This window comes from Conger conger, chromosome 1 (genome assembly GCF_963514075.1).
Source record: "Conger conger chromosome 1, fConCon1.1, whole genome shotgun sequence".
Taxonomy (NCBI): Eukaryota; Metazoa; Chordata; class Actinopteri; order Anguilliformes; family Congridae; genus Conger; species Conger conger.
This window is the reverse complement of record NC_083760.1, coordinates 59061938-59088181: the sequence shown is the minus strand read 5'-3', so window position 1 is coordinate 59088181 and position 26244 is coordinate 59061938. Positions and strand designations below refer to the sequence as shown.

The 26244-nt window shown below is 43.0% G+C and overlaps 1 protein-coding gene across 6 annotated transcripts in view; it reads left to right on the top strand.

Annotated features, from left to right (window-relative positions):
- The window catches only part of usp45 (ubiquitin specific peptidase 45), a 38801-nt gene extending 17644 nt beyond the window's left edge, over nt 1–21157 (top strand). For 3 of the 6 annotated variants that reach the window (XM_061237342.1, XM_061237332.1, XM_061237336.1), the window contains exons 7-18: nt 2678–2773; nt 3746–3876; nt 12443–12530; nt 15118–15199; nt 15390–15481; nt 16339–16395; nt 16823–16957; nt 17474–18041; nt 18343–18440; nt 18545–18631; nt 19536–19677; nt 20739–21157. In XM_061237342.1, coding sequence (XP_061093326.1) covers nt 2678–2773; nt 3746–3876; nt 12443–12530; nt 15118–15199; nt 15390–15481; nt 16339–16395; nt 16823–16957; nt 17474–18041; nt 18343–18440; nt 18545–18631; nt 19536–19677; nt 20739–20869 — 1707 coding nt within the window. In that variant the 3' untranslated portion in view covers nt 20870–21157. Of the gene's footprint in view, nt 1–2677; nt 2774–3745; nt 3877–12442; nt 12531–15117; nt 15200–15389; nt 15482–16338; nt 16396–16802; nt 16958–17473; nt 18179–18299; nt 18441–18544; nt 18632–19535; nt 19678–20738 lie in introns of those variants that run through there. The other 3 variants (XR_009708451.1, XR_009708452.1, XM_061237358.1) reach the window with 3 other exon arrangements.
- Nucleotides 21158–26244: the final 5087 nt, after the last annotated feature.

The following is a 26244-nucleotide window of genomic DNA, read 5'->3' as shown; positions in this document are numbered from 1 at the left end:
CAATACATTCAAAACTATATGTAGTGGCATTTACATTACATTACATTATTGGCATTTGGCAGACACTCTTATCCAGAGCGACGTACAACAAAGTGCATACCCATAACCAGGGATAAGTTCGCTGAAAGACCCTAGAGGGAAGTACAATTTCAATTGCTACCTGTACAAGAAAGATAAGGACGAGGGCCCCTTTTTTTTTTCTTTTTCTTTTTTCTTTTTTTTTTTTTTTGGAGAACAAAGAAACAAAGAAACAGAGCAAAAGTGACCAAAATTCACTATCCAAACACTGCTTACCTAGCCAACTAAGAATACCGATACACAAAGCAAGTCACATAGACAACAATTAAGGTTCACAGGGAGGTAGGGAGGGATGGGGAGAGGTGCTGCTTGAAGAGGTGTGTCTTCAGCTTGCGCTTGAAGGTGGGGAGAGTTCTGACCTCAACGGGGAGTTCGTTCCACCACCGAGGAGCCAGAACAGACAGTAGTCGTGAGCGTGATGTGGAGGTTCGGAGAGGGGGAGGTGCCAAGCGGCCTGTGGAGGCTGAACGAAGAGGTCTGGCACGGGTGTAGGGTCTGATGATTTTTTGTAGATAAGCATTTCTCAACTGCCACAACCACAATGGCTTAAAACTACACATTTTCTGACATTCTGTAATAATACAAGTAGCCTACTGAGACAGAAATGCTTTATATTTAACATAAGTTCTGGTTTCATGGGGGAGCTGTTTTATCGGCGATGTAATGTTTTATATATTTCCATTTCCACTTCTGCGTTGACAGGCATGGGTCTACCCAGTAGTTTCTGCCACACATACTCCCCCTTAGCTACATCAGGGTCTGGCTAAAACCTAGTCCTGTTTTTTTGTTTTGGCTCTATACTCCAGCACATTGGATTTGAAATGGAACAATGAATATGAGGGTAAAGTGCAGATTGTCAGCTTATTAAGCATTTTTTCACGCAGAAACGGGATTGTACATCTGACCTTCTCTGTAAAGCACCTGAAATACCAGAGCTATAGAAACAGGAAATGCTATGAATTCCACCTCAGGTTATGCCTTCTGATTGATTGGCAAAGCACCAAACATCAGAAGTCAAAGGCGACCGTAAAGAAAGAGATGACTACACCAGCGTAACCTCGGATGGTTCCTTTCTTTCTGTGCTCTTTCCATTGCTTTAGTACGGGTTGTACTCGTCTCATTTGTTCATACGACTTTGTTCTAGAAATTTTAGGCAAACCAACCTCCTCTGTTCTTGAAGCTTATCAGTGGTTTGCATCTTGCAGTGAGCCCTCTGAGATTATGCTGGTGTAGTCTTTTCAGTCTTTATGGTAGTCTTCTACCTAGATTCTGGAGAGTGTTCTAGATGAGTTTGAGACACTTGAAAAACATTATTTTCTTCACAATTGAAGGTATTCTTTGGTCATCCTCTACAGTGACAAACCAGGTTGTTTGCTATTGCTGGCCTCACCCGTGTTTCTTGCTTCATAACAATGTACCAATTAGTTAATGTTTTGGCTTTGTCTGATTTAATGTTTTGGCTTTGGCCAGTGTTTTGGTTTTGTCTGATTTAAAAAGAAATATTATAAAATAGAAGCTGACAGTCTGTGCGTTAACCTCATAACCTTAACCTTCATCGTTTCATTTCACATACAATGGGCTGGAGTGCAGAGCCAAAACTCCAAAAACAGTGCCACTGTGCAAATACTCACTGACTGTGCTGTATATGTGTCTGTCCATATGTTCCAGTGTCTGTTGGGTGTGCACATGTACGTTTGTGTGCATGCGCGCATGCTTGTTGAAGTGTGTTGGTGCATGTGTGGCATTGTTTCCCCCAGTCGATGTGGCCTTGCTCGCCGTTCTCCAGCAGTGAATGCCTTTGTGAGAGAGACTTTTATCTAAGACCCTTCTGTTTGCAGAGGAATCCGTGCTCTATAGACACAGTTGGATTGAAACAGAAATCCTATTAGCTCCTGCATGTTGCAGGGGTCACGTTTGGTGGTTTGCCAGTGAATCGGGAAGCTTAACCCAAGGTGGAATTCACAATATTTCATTTGTACGGCTCGGATTTCTCAGGTGCTTTACAGAGAGGCGAGGCGCGGGCACCCAGTCCGGTTTCTCTGTGAATATATGCTTAATTACAGAAAATTCATTGACTTGACACTCCAAACCGGGTTTCTTGATACAAGCACGGCTGGGGTTGGGAACGTCGGCGCGTGTATATCATAAGAACCGCATCGCTTGTCGCAGTTTATTCCTTACAAACGCCCGTGTGTGAATGTGTATCATTTCGTATCGAGGGGTTCCTTTCAGTGTTTTCATCATTCAGACGTCTGGCGGCTTGAAGCCTTCAGATATGAATGTCTTTAAGGGGCAGGCAGCAGCCGGTCTCGTCTTGCTACCCAATTGTTGGTGAGGTTCGCCGCGGGCCGGTGGATCCGCTGCCTTTACAACAGAGCTGTGGGTTTTAATAAGCATAATGATCTTTTTCGCCACACTACATGTGAAGAGCACTCTAAAGTTATTCCTTTTACCTTGAAGTCTATTGAGATGTTGTAAAAAATGCTTTTCATAGTATACAAAGGTTCAGATGTGTTAGGACGCATGGCGTATTTTGTCTCTTGAAAGACGTGTGGGTTTCCTGCACTGAGAACTCGCTGTGGTGAATGTTGTTACACAGAACCTGTCACAGACGCACATGCTGAACGACCTCATTCTGGAGATGAAGGAGAAGGGACATCGACTGAAGATCTGCCCCTCACCTGAAGCTACCCTGGTAGGTCGCTTCGCTTTTCATCGGTAGCACTATCGCCTCTCCACCATCAAATGTTACCTCAGCTTTCATTAAAGTCTCATGTGCAGCGCAACAGAACACTCTCCAATTTGGGACATTGTAAAAAGCCTAATGAAAAGGGGGGTGTAATGAGCTTATTTTGAACACAATATATGTATCAGGGCCAATTTGACTAGTGTCAGAGGGGAATGTGTTCGATAAATTTTACACAAGGGCTTAAATAAAGAAATGAATCTATTGATTCTGGCAGCAGAGGAATGTTAGGAGATATTGTGGTGAATAGAACCCATTGAGCTTAATGGCCTATAACTAATCTGAAGAATCTTAATGTGAGGAACGAATGACCTAATCACCACCAAAAGGAAGACACAAAGTTGCATCCATAAGTGCGGGTAATAAATTAAAGAATTGGTCAATTGGACTAGAACTGCCTACCTGAGAGCTTAATGTGGCTTAATGACCTATAGGTAAGTCTAGTGCACTCCATCACAAGGCCTTGCTATGAGAAGAACAACATGCAGATGTAACACGCAACAGTGGTTAATGCTTATTGTTTCTTCAAGAATACTGTTTTTTCAGAACTGAGTTTAAAATGCTGTAATGGAATTAATGTGATTTATCTTTCATTAAAAATGATGACAAAATATTGGCCAAAAGCAAACAAGCTTTTGTTAACCTTCATGGCTGACAAACCATGAAGCCATTGATATTCTAACTCTGACCAGATCAACCAGGTTGGTCACACTCACATGTGAGCTGTCACTTTGAAATTTATTTTGGTCAAATTTTATTTTATCAAAACCTCAATGCAGTGATGTGCCCCATAGACCAGGGCACATCCTGACTGTATGAGTGTCTGAGTGTCCCTGAGAGTCTCTTGGACAAGTGGGTAGAACATTCTTCCCAAGGTAAAGGTAGTGTGGGTAACCTCATGTGATGTGTTTGTCTTTCCAGGGAATGCTGACGGTCATACTTCCCAACCCAGAGCCTCTCACCTCAGCCATGTTCCTGTTCCTGCACAGCATGAAGGATGCTGGGAAGGGCCCTGTTTCTCCCAAAGTGCTTTTCAGCCAGCTCTGTCAGAAGTAAGTCCATAGACATCGACAACCTGTAACCACCTCTTTAACCACTCCACTGACAGCCTGCAACCACCCCTTTAACCACACCATAGACAACCTACAACCACCCCTTTAACCACACCATAGAAAACCTGTAACCACCCCTTTAACCACACCACAGACAACCTGCAACCACCCCTTTAACCACACCACTGACAACCTCTAACCACCCCTTTAACCACACCACAGACAACCTGCAACCACCCATTTAACCAGGCCACACTTTAAGCCACAGTTTTCTGCTGTGCGTAGAAAACCTGATAGCAGTCTGACCCCACTGATCCACTTGAGCAGTGAGTAATCCACACTTATTTTGGGGGATCGTCTTCTCATGAATCATGCCAGTGGTGTTGACTCATCTCATTGCTAGTCTACAGGTTGGTTGTCGTTTCAAATGCCAGAGTATAGAAGGCGCTCATGCAAAGCAAGGTCATTACATATCAGTTTCTCATTTTGTAATGTACTCAATAAACATATATCTTGTATACGTTACAATAAAAGTATATCTTGACCAGGCATGATGAAAATAATCTGAGGTAAAGGGAAGTGGTTAAATGGAAGGGGTAGTGCGTGGCTGACTTCGGTATGCAGTGTGTTGAAGTCGAGAGGGCCCTCCTTTATCATGAACTTGTGCTTTTTGGGGTCTTTTTTTATTTTTATTTACCAAAAGTTTGTGCGTGTATGTATTTGCGGGTGCTTTCACATATGCCTTTAAAATGCATTTTGAAACTCCTTAAGCCACAACACCACACATCCCTAAGTGACTGTCTCTGAAGATGGATTGTAATGATCCCATGCACATTATACCCTCGGTTGTTGGTGACCGGTTGTTGTAACCTCGCAACACTGCATTGCACTACATAGGACTGAACTACATAACTATATAAGACTACTTTCTGTTGAGTAAAGTCGTCGATTGGCAAGGTTATGGAACGGTTGATGTTATAAATTTGCTGTAATCTTGTCATCTTTAGGGTTGTGGAAAGGTTGGTGTAATGTTGTAGGAGTGTCACTGGAGTGTGGCAGTAATGATAGGGTTTCCGTAGTAGTAGGCAAACGCCATCATTAGTGCTGTCATATCCACAGTTGCCAGGTTTGCAGTTTTCCCCCCACACTACTTTTTAGATTTTTACTTTTTACTTTTTAGTTGCAGTCTGCCACCGGCTTTCAGCTACCTTTTTCTACTTTTGTGCGGGTTTTCAATTTCCCCCTTGGGCTAGAATTTTAACCTAGACCTGGCCTAGACCCTGCTGATCTCAGGGCGCCGCCCCGGTGGTTGGCATGGCAACCTGCTCTCATAGAGCCACGGCTCTCACCTGCTCTGGAGTCAAGCTGCCATGGCGACCACTTCAGAGCGGAGAATGGTGCCGACCTGCCGGGGCCTGCCGGCTGTGCCCGCTGGCTCGGCGTTGTGCCACACGCCTCGGAGCGCAGAGCCGCGCTGGCCCCGCACCGCCGTGCACCTGCGACCTGCACTCAGGTACCCGGCTGCTCACCGCCCCCCTGTTTACTCTGCCAGCCTCCTCACCTGCCCCTCAGCCTACGTCCTGTTTACACAATGAGCCCCGGCCTCACCGTGTGTGTCTGTGTGTGTCTGTGTGTGTCTGTGTGTGCCTGTGTGTGCCTGTGTGTGCCTGTGTGTGCCTGTGTGTGCCTGTGTGTGCCTGTGTGTGCCTGTGTGTGTCTGTGTGTGCCTGTGTGTGCGTGTTTATATATGTGTTTATATATGTGTGTATGGGTGTGTGTGTGTGTGTGTGCATGTTTATATATGTGTGTATGGGTGGGTGTGTGTGTGTGTGTGTGTGTGTGTGTATGTGTGTGTGTGTGTGTGTACTCGTGTATGCGGTGTATGTGGTGTGTGTGTGTGTGTATGCTTATGTGCATGTACGCGTGCGTATGTCTGTCTCTGCCTCCGTGTGTGTGTGTGCGTGCATGCATGCGTGTCTGTGTCTGTCATGTGTGTATGTGTGTGTGCGCGCGCGTGTGCACGCGTGTGTGTGTGCGTGTGTGTTTTTTGTGCGTGTTTGCGTGTGCGTCTGCGTATTAAGGCCTGAGGGTCCCCTCTGTCATCCCCTCTCTCTGGCCAGCTGGACGGGTCCGACTCGAGACAGTGCCAGGCCCAGCAGTGCCAGGGTCAGTACCACGCACTGGGCTCTGGTGCCAGTGAGAGACACAGCTTGTAACCAGACCTGCCATTTTGCCCCTCTACCCCCACACAGACACGCAAACTGCCGTTCGTCTGTTACACCATAAATATGTGCATGCATATGTATTCATGCATATGTGATCTTTCCTGTTCTTTTTTCATGTCTTTGTCGGCAGTCCGCTCGTGCATGTCCGTGTCTAGTGCACACGCATTCATGTGTGTTGGTACTTGTGCCTGGATGTGTTGGTGTGTGTGAATGCCCTCATTTTGATTATTCATGTTTGTATTTCCTGTAGGGTTTTTTGTTTTATAACCTGAACTTTTTTTTTGCCGTACTCCTGGTGGTGTGTTCACCAGGTCTGGGTGGGGGGGGAGCACGAATGAAGTGACATTCCTCCCTCCCCACACTCCTTTTTAAACCAGCGCGGTAGCTGCATTGAAGCGCACACAATAGCAAACATTTTGCATTATGGTCTGTCGTGCACCACTGTTCTGCTGGGAGGCTGGTACAAAGGAGCTCACATATAGGCAGATGCAGTGAGGATTTTCTTTTTGCCTTTTTCCTTCTAAAAGATTGAATTTATTTCAGATTTTATTAAACCTGTGAACATGGAAGAAAAGGTTGTATAGCTTTAAAGGGAGTCATTCAACTGGTTTCAACATGCTAGAAAGGAGGTAGTTCATAATGGAAGCAAATAACTGGGCCATACAAGCTATTAATTAGATTTTTTTTTTCAACATTCTATTTTTTTCTGGATCATATGAGAAATAATCACAGTATTTCTTAGCATTCAGCACACAGACACTGTGCATACATTTGCAATCTTTTTCCATGTCTGTATATTTTTGTGTTGTGTGTCTTTTTGCCTGCATGCTTCTGTCTGTGTGTATGTTTTTGTATACATGTGCTTGGAAGTGCATGCGTGTTTGTGTGAGTGTGCCTGTGTATATTTGGGAAGGTATTTGTATATTTGTGCATCTGTGGAGTGTGTGTTTGTATATACTGTAACTGCATACATACTGTACAGTGCATAAGTAATTGGGCAGTGATTAAATTTGTATTGTTTTGGCTTTGTACGCAAGCACATTGGATGTTTGTTCATGTTTTGTAGTGTATGTGAATTAATTTGCATTGCCGAATATACCCATGGTGCATGTATGAAAGATGTATTTACGTTGGTGTGTGTGTATGTAAGATATAAACCACAGCAGGCTCTGTATATAGGTGGAGATCCATATATTCTTGTGTATGCACTGCATGTAGTCAGTTATATCTCTCGTACCCTGGTACAACAAAAATGCATGAAAAAGTTAAAATAAAATGAAAATAAGCAGGCCAAGGCTACAAATCTAAATTATGCACACATCCACCACCTAGCCATATTACTAGCTTCTACTACCATCTAGCTAGGTGCAAGGCACACACTATGTAATTATTTCACTATACCAATTATTTAGCATAAAATTAACAATCATTATGAATCCTATAAAACAGATTTTCAATGGCAAATTGCCTTACTGTATGAAAGTGCATTCAGCTATCAGTATCGTGAAATGCTATGGAAATGCTATGGTCATTCACTCTAGTCCACATAACTGTTACAATAATATTATATTAATAGGTTAAATATTTCCAAACTTAATCAATACTGCGCCCCTGTTCACAAAAATGGTAAATATATTCACTGGATAAAAAATTCCCAGATTATTAGCACAACTCGCACAACGCCAATAACAGACTCCAAAAGCAATCAAAAGCCTAGAATCAAAATAAAGACACTGAAAGCTTTCATGTACCTGCACTAAAGAAGCGATTAACCCATTTGGCATTTGTCACTAAAAATTTTGAATTAAGCGATAAACTATGGTGCTCTGAAATGGGGGTAATACGTATACAAAGCGTTGTCATTCCTACATGGTGAAACCAACAATATTTTTAAATAAATAAATAAAATCTTGAAATCTGCATGTTAACCACATGTCAATTGTTTCATTACAAATCTAAATGAAGAAAAAACTGGTCTGTGTGGAGGTTACTGTGTGTACAGGAGCATTGGTGGAAGTGCGTGTAGGTGTCCATATGTGGGTGCACATGTGTTTATGTATATGTGTTTGTGTATGTGTGTGCGCTGTGCTCGGACAGCTTGGCGTCTGGTACTAACTCATCCGCTGTTAATAGCGTTAGCAGCGTTAGCACTGCAGCTGTCTCTCGCCTGCCAGCGCCAGGCTGTGCTCGTGGCTGCAGGGCCCTTCTAGCTCTCCTCACCATCCCATTCTGGGTGACTGGATGTGTCCCTCCCTCTCTGAACTGTATTTCCTAAAAGCTGAACTCAATGTTCCTCCAGCAACTGCCACACTTCGCCCCCCAAGTGTGCTTGGGCCCTTAGAGGTGGGGCTCTGCATCATGTTCATTTTCAGTACAGGTATGAGGCCGTCTGTCCACTTCAAATGGTCCACTCAACCCAGCTGAGTGCTGGGTGAGTAGTGTGTGCTACTGCCATTGCATTCTGGGTGAGCAGGAAAAAAACACCTTTTTTTCTGTTTAATCTTTTTAATATGTTTTTCTAACTGCTACATTTCACAACAACGTGAATATCCAGCTACAGATGTCAGTCAGTTTTGACTTGAGTAATATTTGGATAGTATTCCCAAGTACCGTGAATTGGCGTCTGTATTGCAGCCTTGTTGTCTTGCATTGCATCATCCTTTTGATAAGCTATCTCTTCAAACGTAACCTGTGAAGTAATATAAGTGCCTGAAGACCACATCATTTTCATGCATAAAGGGAAAGCAGTATCAGATATACGATGTTTTAAGTGAAATATTTGCATTTGCTGAAAGTCTCAAAAGATAAGAAATTACATTGATCAGCCCTAACACTACCATCAACCTGCTCTCCATCAAGGTATGTCTTGTCTTAAAGGTACAATAGGTAAGATTTTTGTGTTAAAACATTGTTACAAGACCATTGTAACAGTGTAAATCTCTTCCTATCATTGAAATTGGCTCACTGACATGTTGACTCACCCTCTGCCTGTATTTATAGTCCTTATAGCAAGCTCATTAGTTGCAACTACCACAACCAATGGCTTATTCTGTTTGTTCGTGTCGCTGCCCAAATTGCACTGCAGACAAGCAATCACTGAAACTCTGTGTACTATTGCTTATTATCCAAGCGAAGACTACATATCTAGTTATAAAACAATAGCAGTTTGTTATCGGATTTGTTATTTGGACAGTCAGTGAGACTCGCTGCTGCTTGCCTACTGTCCGTAGGCAAGCTGAGACTAGCTGCTACCTGCATGCGCTAACGTTGCTGAACATAAGGGTCTCGTGGACGTTTGTGAGCAGTATTATTGCACAGCTGCCATTGTCTTAATTATTAAGTTTCAAGGTTTTTGGCTAACTATACAAGGCCCTTGTGTGGCATGGAAATATTGTCATTTATTGTCATATTCTTCTTTAGCTATGTGCTTCTTTGTGCTGAGGTGGAAGTTTGTCGCATGACTGACCTTACAAAAGAAATTGAAATGCAAAAAATCTAGTCGACTTTGATTCAAAAATTATCTTCAAACTACTTCTAATACTAATTGCATCTAACACAATGTAAAGTATATACAGTAATAAACAGAATAATAATAAAAGAAAATTGATAATTATATTTCCAGTCATTACATAAATATCGTGCGACTGACGTTACAACTTGTCCACTTACAAGCCTACACTTTGCATGTCTCTGTTTGCAGCTTAGGTTGGCAGAGTTAAGTATAAGAGTTCTAAATAGCATGGAACCACTAATATTGCTTAAATTGTAAACAATTACTGTACTGTGCAGCAGTCTTAGGCATCCTAGACTTTATTATATTTATGTTTATTTTTAGTGTTAGTATAAAAGAACACATTTGAGATTTCCAAATATTCATTTTCCAAAAGATTTAATTTTACAGAGACATTTTTGTATTTAATTTAAAAAAAGTAATATTACTGTAAGCAATTGACTACTTTTTACATAAAAACTTGATCAAGGCTGTCTGAGATCAGAAGCAAGGAGCCTACCAAAGTCTGCAGAAGAACTGTGGCAAGTTCTCCAACATGCTTGGAACTACCTCCCTGCTGATTGTTTTATAGAACTGCAGGTCAGCGTTGGCTATCTCAGAGAAGTGATGCAGTTTTAACGGCGAAGGGTGGTCACAAAAAATATTGATTTGATTCAGTTTTGAACTATTCTGCCAAATTACTCAAATGTAATGTAAAATTTATAGTACGTTTATTTATTTTTTAAAGAATCTTATCTGTACAGAATGTTATAGTGGTGCCTAAGACTTTTGCACAGTACTGTATATTATTATATTATATTATATTATACTCTAATCTTTCATCTTAAAGGAGTAACATGGTGGTTGAATGTGACACTTGATAGTTGTCTTTAGGCAACAACAAAACAAATGTGCATAATTATTTTTATTCATTCATTTAAATGTATTTTAAAACATCTTTTTTAAGCCTAAATTTCCCACTATAAAAGTGTTGTAACTGGGTGCGGTAATGAGAACTGTCAATTAGCTATTGACACGCGATCATCTTGGGAGACTGCATTTTCACAAGCTAGCTAACTTTACTATCGATTGCTAATGTAATAATTAATAATTTTTGCTACCTGGCTAAGTTAAGATAAAAACACAACTATAACATCCTTATGAAAGCAAACTAGCTAGCTAACGTTATCAATTACGTGACCTTATGAAAGCAAACTAGTTAGCTAGCTAACATTAGTTACATGTGTACTAGACAATTCATTTGTGTCTAAGTATTAATCTTTTATGAAATTTTTTAAGGGTACTTTTTAGGGGTATCATCAGTAGCAAATCAGCGAGCCTGTTGCCATTATAGTAGAACTGCGAAATGGCATTGAGATTGGTTTTGAAACAAGTGAGATATTGAGCTTGAAGTTTAGCTATTTTTAATGGAAGAGCCAACCAACCCAAACATAATATTTGCTCACTATGATGTTTTACACAAAAGCCAAAATGGTGTAAGGACCTGTGCACCAAAAACAGCATTTGACCTGTTCATGCTGCATTTATTTGACTTTTCTTTGAATATGACAACATTGGTTGGATTGTTTTTTGCATCAGTGTGGTACAAAATTGTGAAAAGGCAGTGGCACCAGCATGCGTCCTCTCTGACCTCCATGGTGACCAGCTGCCTTCTCAGCTCAAACCTGTTCAGTGACCGTGCTGTCAGCAGTGCCCAACAGGTTGAGCTGCTGCAGTGCCAGCTTAACATCTGTCCCTACATCTGGTCTGCTACAGGGTCAGGCTCAAGGGGAACTGCTGTGCACATAAAACTTCATGCTCCACCTACTGCTCCACCTGTTTTTGCCCAACTCACTACCTCTACCTCCACCTGCCTTTGCCCCATACTCCACCTGTTCCTTCACCTGCCTTTGCCCCATACTCCACGTATGCCTTCACCTGCCTTTGCCCCATACTCCACCTGTTCCTTCACCTGCCTTTGCCCCATACTCCACCTATTCCTACAGCTCCACCTGGCACACAGCACATACAGATACAAAGGCCGACATTAATCTCCACAGTAGAGCATTATATCTCCATGCTATCATAAATCTAGGCTCTCTCACAAATCCCCTCTCTCTCTGCCTCACACACGCATACAGAAATGAATGAATCTCCAATCTGTCTGTGGATTTCATCACTGATAAAGCAAGTGCGCTTTGTTTTTAATGTTCTGCACACATGCAAAGAGGTGCAGTAATTCCTGATAAATGATGCTTTAGTGTTAGCATAGCAGAAAGAATAGAAATGCACTTTGCAGTCTTCAAAACCTCTGAGAGTTGCCAGTCTTTGAAGTAAATAAGAGTGCACAATAGAGAAGTCCTTGGAACGCATAAAGATATATGCTCAGACTTTTAAACGCATTTGGTCCTGTGTGGGTGTGTGTGTGCATGCATGTGACCAGTTTCTCTGTGTTTGTCTCTCTCTCTTGTGTTTGCTGTGAATATGAGCATGTATTCATTCCAAGTTAGTAGGTGAATGCCCCTGACTATTCTGCGTCTTTGCTGTATTCTGTGGTGTTTGTGTGTATGTATTTATGTAGCTGGCTGTTCTGGAGCTTCCCAGTCTCTGTATTTGTAATTTGTCCTTGTTCGTTTTAAAAATACATTTATAGTTTAAAAATATTGTTGATAACAATATAGAGCTATGAATACTGTTCAGCAATATGTGTTTAAACTGTGAACATTTATGAAACATTTTGTGAATGTGAGGTTGCATTGACCTGGAGTGACCTCCACAGTTGTGATGCAGTGAGAGTAGCTGGTGAATATAGTCCAGTTTGTGATTAAGCTTGATGCGTTTGACCCCCCAGGGCCCCCAGGTTTAAGGGCTACCAGCAGCAGGACAGCCAGGAGCTGCTGCACTATCTTCTGGACTCCATGAGGGTGGAGGAGACCAAGGTGAGAGCCACAACACAATCCCCACAATGAGTAGAGCAATGAGCAATGACCGATGAAAAGGCTTCGATCCCCATAGCAAAGAACAATGGTTGGTTAGCGATAGCACATGGTAGCTCAGTCCATAGTGTTCTTGTGGAGGAACTCTCTGTGGTTTTCCTGTGTCCTTGTGTCCTTGTGTTCAAGATGTTACCTGGTTTTGTGTCTATGTTTGTGCATGTGTGTGTGAGTGTGAGAGAGAGAGAGAGAGTGTGTGTGTGTGTGTGTGCGAGTGCGTGTGTGTGGTGTGTGTGTGGTGTGTGTGTGGTGTGTGTGTGTGTGTGTGTGTGTGTGTGAGAGAGAGAGAGAGAGAGCGAGAGTGTGAGTGTGTGCGTGGTGTGAGTGTGTGTGTGAGAGTGCGTGAGTGTGGGTGTGTGTGTGTGCGTGAGTGCGTGAGTGTGTGAGAGTGTGTGTGTGTGTGTGAGTGTGTGTGTGTGAGAGAGTGTGTGTGTGAGAGTGCATGAGTGTGTGTGTGTGTGTGTGTGTGTGTGTGTGAGAGAGTGCATGAGTGTGTGTGTGTGTGTGTGTGTGTGTGTGTGTGTTTGAGTGCATGAGTGTGTGTGCATGAGTGTGTGTGCATTAGTGTGTGTGTGTGTGTATGTGTGTGTGTGTGCATGAGTGTGTGTGAACGGGGTGTTTTGCTGGAGGTGCACTGCTCGGACTGGCCTCAGGGTGTCTTGTGTCTGAGTGGGGTTAGTTCAGACCAGTGCAATTAACAAAGCCATTGAGCCACAGGGCCTCAGATCCACAGAAGCCCCGAGCAGGTCCCTGTGGCCAGACAGTGTGTGGCCCCCGGCCAGGCGGTGCATGGGTGTGGAACCCCCGGATCCATTCAGACCTGTGAACGATGGCAGTTGTGCCACTTAGAGGATTGCAAGTGGCCTGACTGGCGTCATTGTGTGCCTGGGAACCGCACAGCTGCTGAATGGGGCTTTGTGTTCAAGTGTCACAGTCGTACGCTCCATAGTCAGCATAACCCTGCCCTGCTCTCTCTCTCTCTCTCTCTCTCTCTCTCTCTCCTTTTCTCTCTCTCCCTCTACCTGTATCTTTTCTCTCTCTCTCTCTGTCTCACACACTCGTGAATGCACACGGATGTTTCGCCATAAGCTCCAAACTCCCCATACAATAGTCCCCCATACTTGGCTTCACTTAGCAGTCAGAGTTAGTGCTGACGATCACTTCCTGAAAGCCATGGCTCTTTTCACAACAGTGCTCTGTGGAACAGTCCAACATGTGCTTTACCCTGCGGGTGGACCAAGAGTCTGACCACTTTACTTGTTTATTCATTTATTTGGGGGGTGTGGGGGTGTTTGTGTGAGGTTGCGCTGGTTGCTGATTAGTGTCATGCATGATAGTGTCTGCTTGGCAAGGACTTCAGAGGGCAGGGGGTGGGAAGTGGTTTAGTGAGGCTTTTGACCTAAATAGCCAGTCCAATGTGTTCGGCTCTGCTGTGGGGTGACTGGTCGAGGCCATGGTGAGAGGCCCGTGACCAATTATCTATTGATCACCACTGGGGCCAAAGGACAGGGGAGACGGTTACTGACCGTGGCACTTTTAATTAAGACACACACACTGTCCTATGCGCACACACATTCATAACTTCCCTTACACACGTCCCAGTCAACACATTCACAAGTCTTGCATGCCCTAGCAGAGGCACATCACACTCTCCTATGAACATGCACATACACATTCACAGACAAGCATTATACTTAAGGCTCATCATTGTCAGTTTTAACCAAATTCCCAGATTTCTTTTAAAAGGACAGTTAAACCGATTTTCACCCTTATTTCTTGTTTTTCATGTTGATGTTTCTCTGCATTTGGAATGTTTTTGGACTTAAAGGGTATTGTGTGCTTGTTTTGTCTCCCCGCATGTTACAAGTTATAGCAATGCAAATAGAACCATTAGTTTTATTGCTTTCGGTAGCCTATATCCTTTCCAGATTTGTACATAAAAAATAAACCCCGAAAATGATGAGCCTTAATTGTATATTACACATACACATTCTCTCTCCCTATACCTCTCACACTTTGCAAGCACAATAGAAAATAAAGAAAGAAAAAAAAGAAACAAATGCTCTGAAAATGTAATTTTCAGAGTAAAATCTTTGAATTGATGTCTGCAAGGAAGGTAGACATGAATTCTTTTTTCTTTTTTTTAACTTGCTTTTATTTTTGTAACATTGGATTCTTTTAATATTATGACCAAAGTGTTGGTTAAGTAACTGAATTCCTGAAAGTAATTTTATTCCTACTTTTTTTACATGTTGTAGTTTGTCAGCTGATCTATAGTGTAGATATATAGTTTATGGATAATGATGTCATATTTAGATCTTAATATGCTAACTCTATGCTATGCTAATATTTACGGAAAACAATTAGACAAAATATCTTGTCTAATTTATCATTACCTCATTACTATAACTGAATGGTATGCCAGTGCAAGTAAAGGCTGTCGCACCTAGCAAAATGTGTGTGTTGTGGTAGAGTACATTTATTTCTGTATCATTTTAATTTGTTCTTGTTTATTATGTTCTGTATCTCACAGCGTATAAAAGCAGGAATCCTGAAAGCATTCAACAATCCCACTGAAAAGACGGCTGATGAGGAGACCAAGCGCCAAGTGAAAGGTTCCCTTTTACAGAAAATACACAGAGCAACACCGCCATCTGGTGGCTACACTCAACATGCAAAACATGAATAGATAATATATAATATTCTGACACAAATTGACCAAATTCTCCAACCCACTTTCAGACTAGTTTAACTTCTGGCTGATATGACAGTTTCTGGGCTGAATTCTTCTTTGTGTTCTCGCAGCGTACGGGAAGGAGGGAGTGAAGATGAACTTTGTGGACCAGATCTTTGTGGGAGAGTTCACCAACACTATCATGTGTGAGGAATGTGAGCATGTAGGTGTTTCTGAACAGACATCCATGTGCTGTTATGGCCATGTTAGTGTCAACTTATGGTTCTCATCTTCTTCTGTGTACCTTCAAGAGGCAGTTCACCCAATATTCAATTAAAGTATGTTTCCACTTAACTGTCTATCCATCCAGATCGCTTTGCTGATAGGTGACACATTTTCAAGATTTCAATACATTTTAGATGCACTACACCAGTATTCTGGGGCAAAGTGTTTTGATCAGTGTTTTAGCCAGCTGTTTGCTGCGCTTGGTTTGCATATTGAAACATCAAATTACTTCAAACATCAAATTTACTTAGCAAAATTGTGCCATGACAATGTAGGAACTCCTTTAGCTGCAATGTCAAACTACAAAGACATTAACACTTCGCCCCAGCATATATAAAAGTCAATTTTATCAAGGTGAGCTGCATTTTCTAGTCGTGAAATCTAGAAAATTTGTCATATTTCAGCGAAACTACCTGGATAGATAGATGCTCTCTCCAAAGATGGAAACATATTTGAATTAAATGTTTGGGTGAATTTTTTTAAATACCTCACAGCTGAACTACTCTACTGCTCAAAGTCCCACTTGACTAAATTATCATGTTGTGTTTGTAAATCATAGAGTATAAATAATTAATTTCTTGCTTTTCCATTTTCCTCAAAGACTCAAAGTGACTTGGCAACATCAGTGCAGTCCTGTGTTGTCTACATTTCACAGATATGACATTTCTGATATGTAATAATTATAATTTATATAGTACGATTTTATACAGTTATGCTAACATAGCCAACTGGCTGAAGTCCATTTATTCATGGTGTGTGTGTGTGTGTGTGTGTTTGTTCTGTAATACTGTATAGATCTCAACAGTGAAGGAAGCATTCATTGACATCTCTCTACCCATCATTGAGGAGCGGGTGAGAGAATTGTACTTACTATTTACACAAGACCTGTAAATGCAGAGTTTCTGTGGCAGTAATGGTATATGAATGTACTCCTGTTTTTGTGATGGAACTTCTTGTGCCTTGGACAGTTTGTGGCAGCATTCCCTGTGTTTATGACAGTACTTGTTGCACCTTTGACAGTTTGTGACAGTGTTTCCTGTGTTCATGACAGTACTTGTTGCACCTTTGACAGTTTGTGACAGTGTTTCCTGTGTTTATGACAGTACTTGTTGCACCTTTGACAGTTTGTGACAGTGTTTCCTGTGTTTATGACAGTACTTGTTGCACCTTTGACAGTTTGTGACAGTATTTCCTGTGTTTATGACAGTACTTGTTGCACCTTTGACAGTTTGTGACAGTATTTCCTGTGCTTGTGACAGTACTTCCTGTGTTGATCCAGATTTCCAAACCTACGAATCCAGGAAGAACCAGCAAAAGCAATCGAGAACCGGACACACCGATCCCCCACGGCAACGACATGCATGCTGCACAGCTGTCGCATGGCAACAAGAATAGCAGGAAGCTGGGAGTGCAGGTAGGGGGAGCTCTTTGTCACAAGGCACCTGTAGCATGGTGTTTGTATGCAGAGCAGTGCCATGTTGCTTTGGCAGGCAAAGCACTGTGTGTGTGTGTGTGTGTCTGTGGATGACCTGTGTGTAGATAGTATGTGTGTGGATGATGGTGTGTGTGTATGTACGTGTATGTGTGTATATGTGTGTGGTGATGATGTGTGTGTGTGTATATATGTGTGTGGGGAAGATGGTGTGTGTGTGTGTATATGTGTGAGGGTGATGGTGATGATGTGTGTGTGTATATATGTGTGTGGGGAAGATGGTGTGTGTGTGTATATATGCGTGTGAGGGTGATGGTGCGTGTGTGTGTATGTGTGTGCGTCTGTGTGTGTGTGTGTGTGTGTGTGTGTGTGTGTGTGTTTATGTATGTGTGTGTGTGCGTGTGCGTGTGTGTGTGTGTATATGTGTGTGTGTGTGTATATGTGTGAGGGTGACGGTGATGAGGGTTATCCTCACACATATACACATTGCTGTGTCAGGGTGGGGTGAAGCCGCAGGCCAGGAGGTTCTCAGGAGGCTCGGAGGACAGAGGAGGCGACTGCGTCTCCGCACGGGTGGAGGAGGAGTGCAGCGGGGCCGGCCGCGCCCTGGGGGGGTGCAGGGACACCGCGCCGGGCAGCCAATCGGAGGGCAGCGAGAAAGACTCGGGTCCGCTGGACAGCAGCAACGACGCGGACAGCGAGGCGTCGGAGAGCGAGTGCGTGCCGCGCCCGGCCCCCGCCCCCGCTCCCTCCGGCAGGCCCCACCAGGGCGGCGCTGTGGAGCAGCTGGTCAGCGCCGTGTCCAAGCTCAGCCTGGTCCACGCTCCCGCGGAGACCCCGCCGGCCCCCGGCCGCGCGGAGGAGCAGGCAGACGCACCGCGTGACCGCCACCACCAGGGGGCCTTCCAGGCCCTCTCCCACAGCTACACGCCCAGCTCCAAAGAGTGCTCGGTGCAGTCCTGCCTGCACCAGTTCACCTCCGTGGAGCTCCTGATGGGCAACAACAAGCTGCTGTGCGAGAGCTGCACGGAGAGGAGGCAGAGAGCGCGCAGGAGCGGCGCGGCCGGTGAGACCAGCTGACCATTACACTGTGACAACCATGAAATGTCACTCTAGTGTCATAACGTACTGTTGCTGTAACTCCGCCACTTCACCCACCGTCTTTTGCAATTGTTTATTTTGCATGTTCATATCTCGATGAAGGTAAATATACCATAGATCATAGACCTACTCCCAATTGAAAGTTTTCCATTTCTACCCCATTGTGTTGCTCAAAGAGCAGGAGCTCTGTTTAAACTGCACTCTTACATTGGCTGTGTTTCAGCACTGTTGTCTCATGTTGGCTGTGTGTGTTTGTGGGGGAGCAGACAAGAAAACTGAGAAGGTGTACACCAGTGCGAGGAAGCAGATGCTGATCTCCACACTGCCCCCAGTGGTGACTCTGCATCTCAAACGCTTCCACCAGGTCAGGAAACAGCTTCTCCCGGGTCCATTTCGGCTCTGGCTGTAATTTGATCACGATTGGCCGGCACTCTGTGTACTAAGCCTGCGATTGGTCCTGTCTTTCAGGCTGGCATGAATCTGCGAAAGGTGAATCGGCATGTAGACTTTCCCCTCGTCCTGGACCTCTCCCCGTTCTGCTCGGCCACTTGCAAGGTACCGTCCCCCTAGTTGTCCCCCCTCCCCAAATATCCTGCAGTTGTCCCGCACATTGTTCTAGTCACAGCATCTGCCAAAGTCTGATTCTGTAGACCGCTGGTGTGAGCCAGTGAAGATAGACTGGAAGAAGTTGAATTGAGATTAGATAGTTAGATAGATAGAGTACTTTATTTATCCCCAGAGGGAAATTCTGCTGTTACAGCAGCAGTAGCATCCATGTCAGTAACACAACATAACGTAGAGATGCAGGTGTGTGTGTGAGACGGTCTGTGTGTGTCGTGGCAGAACGTGGTGTTGAAACTGGAACAGGTTGAACTGAGATACAGGCGTGTGTGTAAGACGGTCTGTGTGTGTTGTGGCAGAACGTGGTGTTGAAACTGGAACAGGTTGAACTGAAAAGCAGGCGTTTGTGTGAGACGGTCTGTGTGTGTCGTGGCAGAACGTGGTGTTGAAACTGGAACAGGTTGAACTGAGATACAGGCGTGTGTGTAAGACGGTCTGTGTGTGTCGTGGCAGAACGTGGTGTTGAAACTGGAACAGGTTGAACTGAAAAGCAGGCGTTTGTGTGAGACGGTCTGTGTGTGTCGTGGCAGAACGTGGTGTTGAAACTGGAACAGGTTGAACTGAGATACAGGCGTGTGTGTAAGACGGTCTGTGTGTGTCGTGGCAGAACGTGGTGTTGAAACTGGAACAGGTTGAACTGAAAAGCAGGCGTTTGTGTGAGACGGTCTGTGTGTGTCGTGGCAGAACGTGGTGTTGAAACTGGAACAGGTTGAACTGAAAAGCAGGCGTTTGTGTAAGACGGTCTGTGTGTGTCGTGGCAGAACGTGGTGTTGAAACTGGAACAGGTTGAACTGAAAAGCAGGCGTTTGTGTAAGACGGTCTGTGTGTGTCGTGGCAGAACATGGTGTCGGGAGAGCGCGTGCCGTACAGCCTCTTCGGCATCGTGGAGCACAGCGGGTCCATGCGGGGGGGACACTACGCCGCCTACGTCAAGATCCGACCGCCGCAGCGCAGAGGGGAGTCACGCAGACACCTGTCCGGTGAGCATCTGCAGCACAGAGAGAACGGGTGGAGTTACGCTCCCAGAGACGGGTTAGCCTGCCTATGGGACAGCAGTCTGCCCTGATGAGCCCGTTTGGCAGACACTTTGGATAAAAACGTCAGCCAAATGACATGGAATGTAATGGAATGAGTAAATCACAAGTTGGCCAGCGCTGATACACTACTTCACAGTGCATACAAGGGATGTTTGGTTCTTTACACTTTATTTTAGTCGAGTTTAATTTCTAAACCTGTATGTCGCTTTGGGTGAAATTGTCTGCTAAAAACTTTTAATGTAAATGTAATGCTGTTCTATTTTTTACTATGCAGAGATCATGCTGTGTGGTTCGCTATCGCTGGTAGTAGACCCTTGTTAGCCTTGAATAAGAAGAGGCAGATGCTCTGCTCAAAGAGAACCCACAGCAGCCCAACACTATGAAAAGCCAGGGCGGTGGGGAGTCCATCCTCCGCAGTAGTCAGCTAGAGAATAGAACTTGAGGTAGCATTGTTGGGGTGGCTTTTATACGCTCAGAATGGTTCTTTAGCCTAACTCAGGATGCTTAGGAGGAAATGTGAGCTACTAGCCTTCCACCAATAAGTTTCCTCCTCTCCCTTTGGGCAATTCCACGATAACTGATGTTTCAACTGCTGGATATTTTTACATTACATTACATTAATGGCATTTGGCAGATGCTCTTATCCAGTGTGACGTACAATAAAGTGCAAAGTGCTTACCCATAACCAGGGATAAGTGCGCTGAAAGACCCTAGAGGGAAGTACAATTTCAACTGCTACCTGTACAACAAAGATAAGGACCAGGGCCTATTTGATCATGTTTTTATTTTAATTTAATTTTTTTTAATAGTATTTGCGTGGTAAAGCCCAATACAGCTACATATTCAAGACTGCCAGTCTCTTATGTAGCTGTATTGGACTTAACCACTCAAATATCCTGTTAATGTCAGTTACCGTGGAATAGTTAGACTGGGGAAATGGGGATGCAGTAATGCTTTTGGGTTTCTCCAGCAGCGTGTAACTGACGGTTCTGTCCGTGTTCCAGGTCCGCGGGAGGGCATCACAGCACCACCGGGTCAGTGGGTGTACGTGAGTGACACCAACGTTCAAATGGTACCAGAGTCCAGGGTCCTCAACTCTCAGGCCTACCTGCTCTTCTACGAGGAGCTGCAGTAACTTCTTCTGCTTAAAAGGTGGGGGGTGCACATCAAAGCATGATGCAATGCATGCTGGGATCTCCAGTCCCCCCCCTCCCCTTCCGTGGAGCAATATTAGGTGCATGTATGTGCATTTCTCTCATTCATTAAGGCCCATGAGGGTTGCTTCTCATCACCGAAAGCAGCATTCGGCATATGGAACGGAACAAAACCAGAAGAATTATAGCAGAGGAAACTTTTGTAAAGTTTATTTATATTTTACAGTCTGAAGTGCTAAATATGAACATTATAATATTTTTTGTAGAAAGTACGAGTGTGTGTTTATTTTTTCAAGTGTGAATGCCAAAGATTCAGTAAACAGAAGCATGAGAGAACAGAACAGAAGAACATCCGTGAGAAGAGTATTATGAATCCGGTGCCAGATGGGCTCTGTTCTGATCCGGTTCTGACCCTGTTCTGAGGATGAAAGGGGAGCCTGGATTCTGTCCGGCTGCGGAGCTGTTACCGGTGCTAGGCTCCGTTCACGGTGCACCTGAAAATGGTTAGGTTCTGCTTTTCTGCCTGTTCTACAGTCAGTGCCACATACAATGCAGATGGAATCGCTAGCTATATTGAGCACTCATGACAGAAGCTTCTTATGAACACAGTTGTCAATGAACCAGAGATTATTAAATATAAAGCACCATATACAGTATGTGTGGTTATCAAATGTATTTGAATACTGTAACTAGTAGTAGTTGCATGTTGCATTTACTTTATTAGCAACACAAGCTGTGAAGTTGCTATATAGAATTTGATTGCTTTGTAAAATCTACAATGCAAGCATTTCACAATTGCTCCTGGACTAATGCTTCCAATACCAATAAGAAAAACAAGTTTTACATCCTATTATTGTTTTTTTTTTTTTAAGTTAGCCTTATATCAAGCACTGCACAGGGTTATCAAATCTTTATGTTATGTACACCTGTGACCTGTAAGATATGTACACCTAAATGCTTGAGTCTTAAAACGGTTCATCCAAGTAATTTAGGGATCATTGTGTGCTGTAAACCAGTCCTAGACCCTCACCTTGGAGCCCCATAAAATGACCAATAAAATAGTTAACTTTGGAAGCTTTATCCAACACCAAGCAAAGGCTGTTGGAGTGGCTATTTAATGCATTAGTCCATGCAAACATGTCTGAATCGTGTCATATCAAAGATCTATACAAGCTGTATAGCTATTTAGTAGAATGTATATATTTAATAATAGTGGGGGTTTTTTTCTTAATATCTAAAAGATATCATTGACAAAATATGAAAATGGAACAAAATATCCTAAAAGAAAATAATTTTCCATTTTACTGAGGACATGTAATGTGATTCTAATTCCCATGTACGAACAGACGGTATCCATATTGTATGTGTTCGACTCGACTGAAATGAGTCGCTTGAAATAGCGGTTAATTATGTTCTTCAGATGTTATACCCAAATATAGAAAGATGTGATGTTATAATGCAGGGGTGGGAAATGAGGGCCATACCTTCTGTCTTTCTTTCTGAAAGGTTTTACTGTGGCCAAATGTACAAATGAACTGCCATTTGTGTCCGCAGCTAGTTAGGTAATTGAGTTGTCCATCCCTGCTGTGAAACACATGTATGTCCCAGCACGTATTCTGAAGCTGAGTTCTTGAAACGGTAGCTGTGGAGAGGTGTGTGAATGTAGCCTGAGAACCCCAGCATCCTCGGAGCAGATCATGAACATGGAGAATCCCGTAGACTCATGCAGGGACTGACTGCTCTCACAGTGCTCACCCCTGTGCATTAAGCAAGGCTGACTCCCACTTTCTTTGCTTTTTTTAATTACAATCTTTGTTCAACGTTTAACTTCAGTGCAAAGACCCGAGGACAGAGCCAGGGATCTATCTGAAGCTTTTGGAAACATGCATCCCTAAAATATGTTGCATTTTTTATTTTGCTCAAGATTCCTTTAAAATTCAATTTTCAAAAAAGAAATAACATGCAATGTCATAAGTGGATGTAGAATAATAGTTTGCTATTATTCTGTTGCTTATTTGCTGTACTTTTGCTAAATTAACCTCAAGTGGTATAGATTATTGGATAGAAGAAAGGGTTCTAGAATGTTCTACTGTATATTGTTCCACTGCAGCATGTCAAAAGTTAGAATTCAAAATCGGCATCATATTTTAATGACAGATAATGTTATTTATGTATTTAATAATTAGAGTTTGCAGAATTCAACATTTATTTTAATCAACAAGACCTGTTTGAAAGTGTTTGCTCTCATCACAATGATAGTTCAATTTCATTGAAATCAGAGACACTTGCTGGCCTGCAGCTAATTAATGGAGTATTGAGTGTTGCTGACCTCATTCATTTCTGATGAAAGAGCCTCAATGTACTGTGTAAAATCTGTTTTTAAGATTACCTTTTTAGGACTGTTAAATGGTTCTATGTGCAAATACAAAAGTCAACGGTTTGTCACCTAACATCAAATTACATCTAGAATGTTTCAACCTATTAAGGAGTTTGGCTCAATTTACTTTTAACGGAAATGTCACGAAATTAAGAATGAATTCTAAATCCTGTCAATGAAAGCAATCATCTTAAAAGCAGTTGTATTAAGCAGTTATATGAAAAGTATGAATATGCACCATATCAATGGTACGTTACTTGGCTCTGGCCTTTCGTAACCCAGATGGATTCTGGTTGAATATGTAATAATGCATTTGAAGAATGATCTTTGTGTTCTTATTTTAGGATAAGTAAAAATGTTGAAATACTCATTTTTTAAATAAAGAATGTAAGGAATACAGTGTGGGAGAATACCGGTGTTGTTTCCAGTTTGTAAACCATCCTGTTCCGAGCGTGCTCCTTCGGAAAAGGACACAAGACGCTGCATTGCGCACTTGAACGTCACTCATCTCAAGATCCGGGAGAAAGATGCACAAAGACGGTTTCTGACTTATTAGCCCGTGCTGTCACGCCGAATCGCATGGTGCCATTTTTCCCGCGGTCGGTGGCGCCGATGCGTGGTGACGGTAGGAAAGCAGCCCTGTTTGCAAGCAGACACCCAGCTGGTGAAGAGGAGGTGGGTGTAGATGGGGAAAAGGGCAGTGTCACAACCATCCTCCCAGCTGCCATGCATTCACCCCGGCTGTGACACCCCAATCAAGCCCACTCTAATATTTAACCTGTCGCGACAAACGAAAACGCTGAAATCTCTTGGAAGATGTCTATTTTTAAGCGCAGGACCCGCAGGATGTTTTCTTTTTTTTTTAAGGTTAAAGATGATTTAATCTCAGTAATATGAGGCCTGGTCCCTCAGTCAGTGTGAACGTAAAAGGCGACAGGGGTCCCTTCATGTTCCCTGAATGTATGTGTGAGACCACTGCTCCTTCCCTGCTATACTGGTCACTGCTGTCGTAAGAGATCTGCTTGGGAACGTTCGTCTGCCTACGTCCCTGACACGTTTGGAACAAGCAGGGAGAAATAGGCTGCTTTTTAACCAACCACCCCCACAGGGCATTTTTTAACAAGTTTTCAGACAGGGGATGCAATGTGACTGCTTGATTCCGTCACATTAAGCTGAGAGTTTTCTTTTTTTTTTACTGGTGAGCGTCATCTCCTTGACTCAGTCACAGTCCTAACCCATTGTCTGGTGGTACCACCTGGCGATAGGTTAGCGGTCTGTGAGCAATTACAATTACAATCACTTATCAGATGCTCTTTTCAAGAGCGACTTGCAGAAATCTATTACTCAAAATGTAATAGCATACTACTTTCGGGCCTTTTAAAGACTAATCTGCTCATCACACTGCTCAGGTGTGTTTAATTGCCTCCTTAATGCAGGTATAAGAGCTCTCAGCACCTGTTTATCAACATGAGGACCAAAGTTGTGCTCGTGAAAGTCAAAGAAGCCATTATCAGACTGAACCAAGAATAAAATAGTAGAAGACAGACCCTAGGCTTGGCAAAATTAGCTGTTTGGAACATAATTAAGAAGAAATAGAGCACTGGTGAGTTTAATAATCGCAAAGGGACTGGAATGCCAAGGAAGTCCTCCAAAACTGATGACAGAAGAATTCTCTACATAATAAAGAAAAATCTCCAAACCTATGTGAAAGATCAGAAAACGCTCTTTGTGATGGCCAGGTTACAGTTTGCCAAGAACTTAAAAGAGCGACCACAGTTCTGGAAAAGGGTATTGCGGACTGATAAGATGAAGATTAACTTCTATCAGGGGAATAAACGTATTTCATTTGGATTTGATTGGATGTATCACAGTTCCAGGGTTGTGCAGATTTGAGTATACTTGGAGTAGGGGCTACAGATTTGGCAGCTCATACATACTCCCACTTGGAATACCCCTGACTTTCTGCTCACCAAAAATATTGAACAACTGGTGGATTGAAAAAGGTGTCACAATACATTTATATTAACACTCACTAAGAACATTTTTACATCATTACACCTACTTATTCATGCGATTATCTAATCAGCCAATTGTGTGACAGCCGTGCAATTCATACAATCATGTAGATGAGGGTCAGGAGCTTCAGTTAATGTTCATGTTGTGGTTTTCCAATCAAAAAGATTTCCAGACTTTGTTCAGAATGTCTTTAATGTTTTTCATACAGACAGTGGAAATAAGACTCAGTGAATACCTAACAGTGAGTGGCTTGATACAGCAATATACTTTCACACATTTATATGGATATATGTTGTCTATGCATGTCTATTTATCACATTTATCTGTATCTAAGTGCATTTTACCAATCATGAGTGCATATATTGATTTCACATTTGTGGCTACCAATCACATTGTTCACATTGATTATCACATTAATATGGCTTCTGATATGAGTGCATATTAGGTACATATTACTATACAGATATATGATGTATTACATTTCAACGTATTATTTCCAACATTTACCCCCTTTGAGACGTATTAAGTCTCAAACCATATTGCCTTAAATAAGTTCTGAACAAAGTCTGGAAATCTTTTTGATTGGAAAACCACAACATTCACATCAACCATCAGAATGGGGAAAACGTGATCTAAGGGACTTGGAATGATTGTTGGTGGCAGACAAGGTGGTTTGAGTATCTCAGGAACTGCTGATCTCATGGGATTTTCATTTCTAGAGTTTGCAAAGAGTGGTGCAAAAACTAAAATGAAATCCAGTGAGCAGCAGTTCTGCAGACAGAAACGCCTTGTTAATGAGAGATTGGCCAGACTGGTCAAAGCTGACAGGAAGGTGACAGTAACGCAAATAACCAGACATTACAACAGTGGTATACAGCAGGGCATCTCTGAACACACAACGCATCATAACGCAACGCAAAAGTGGATAGGCTACAGCAGTAGAAGTAAAAAAAAGAGTCATAA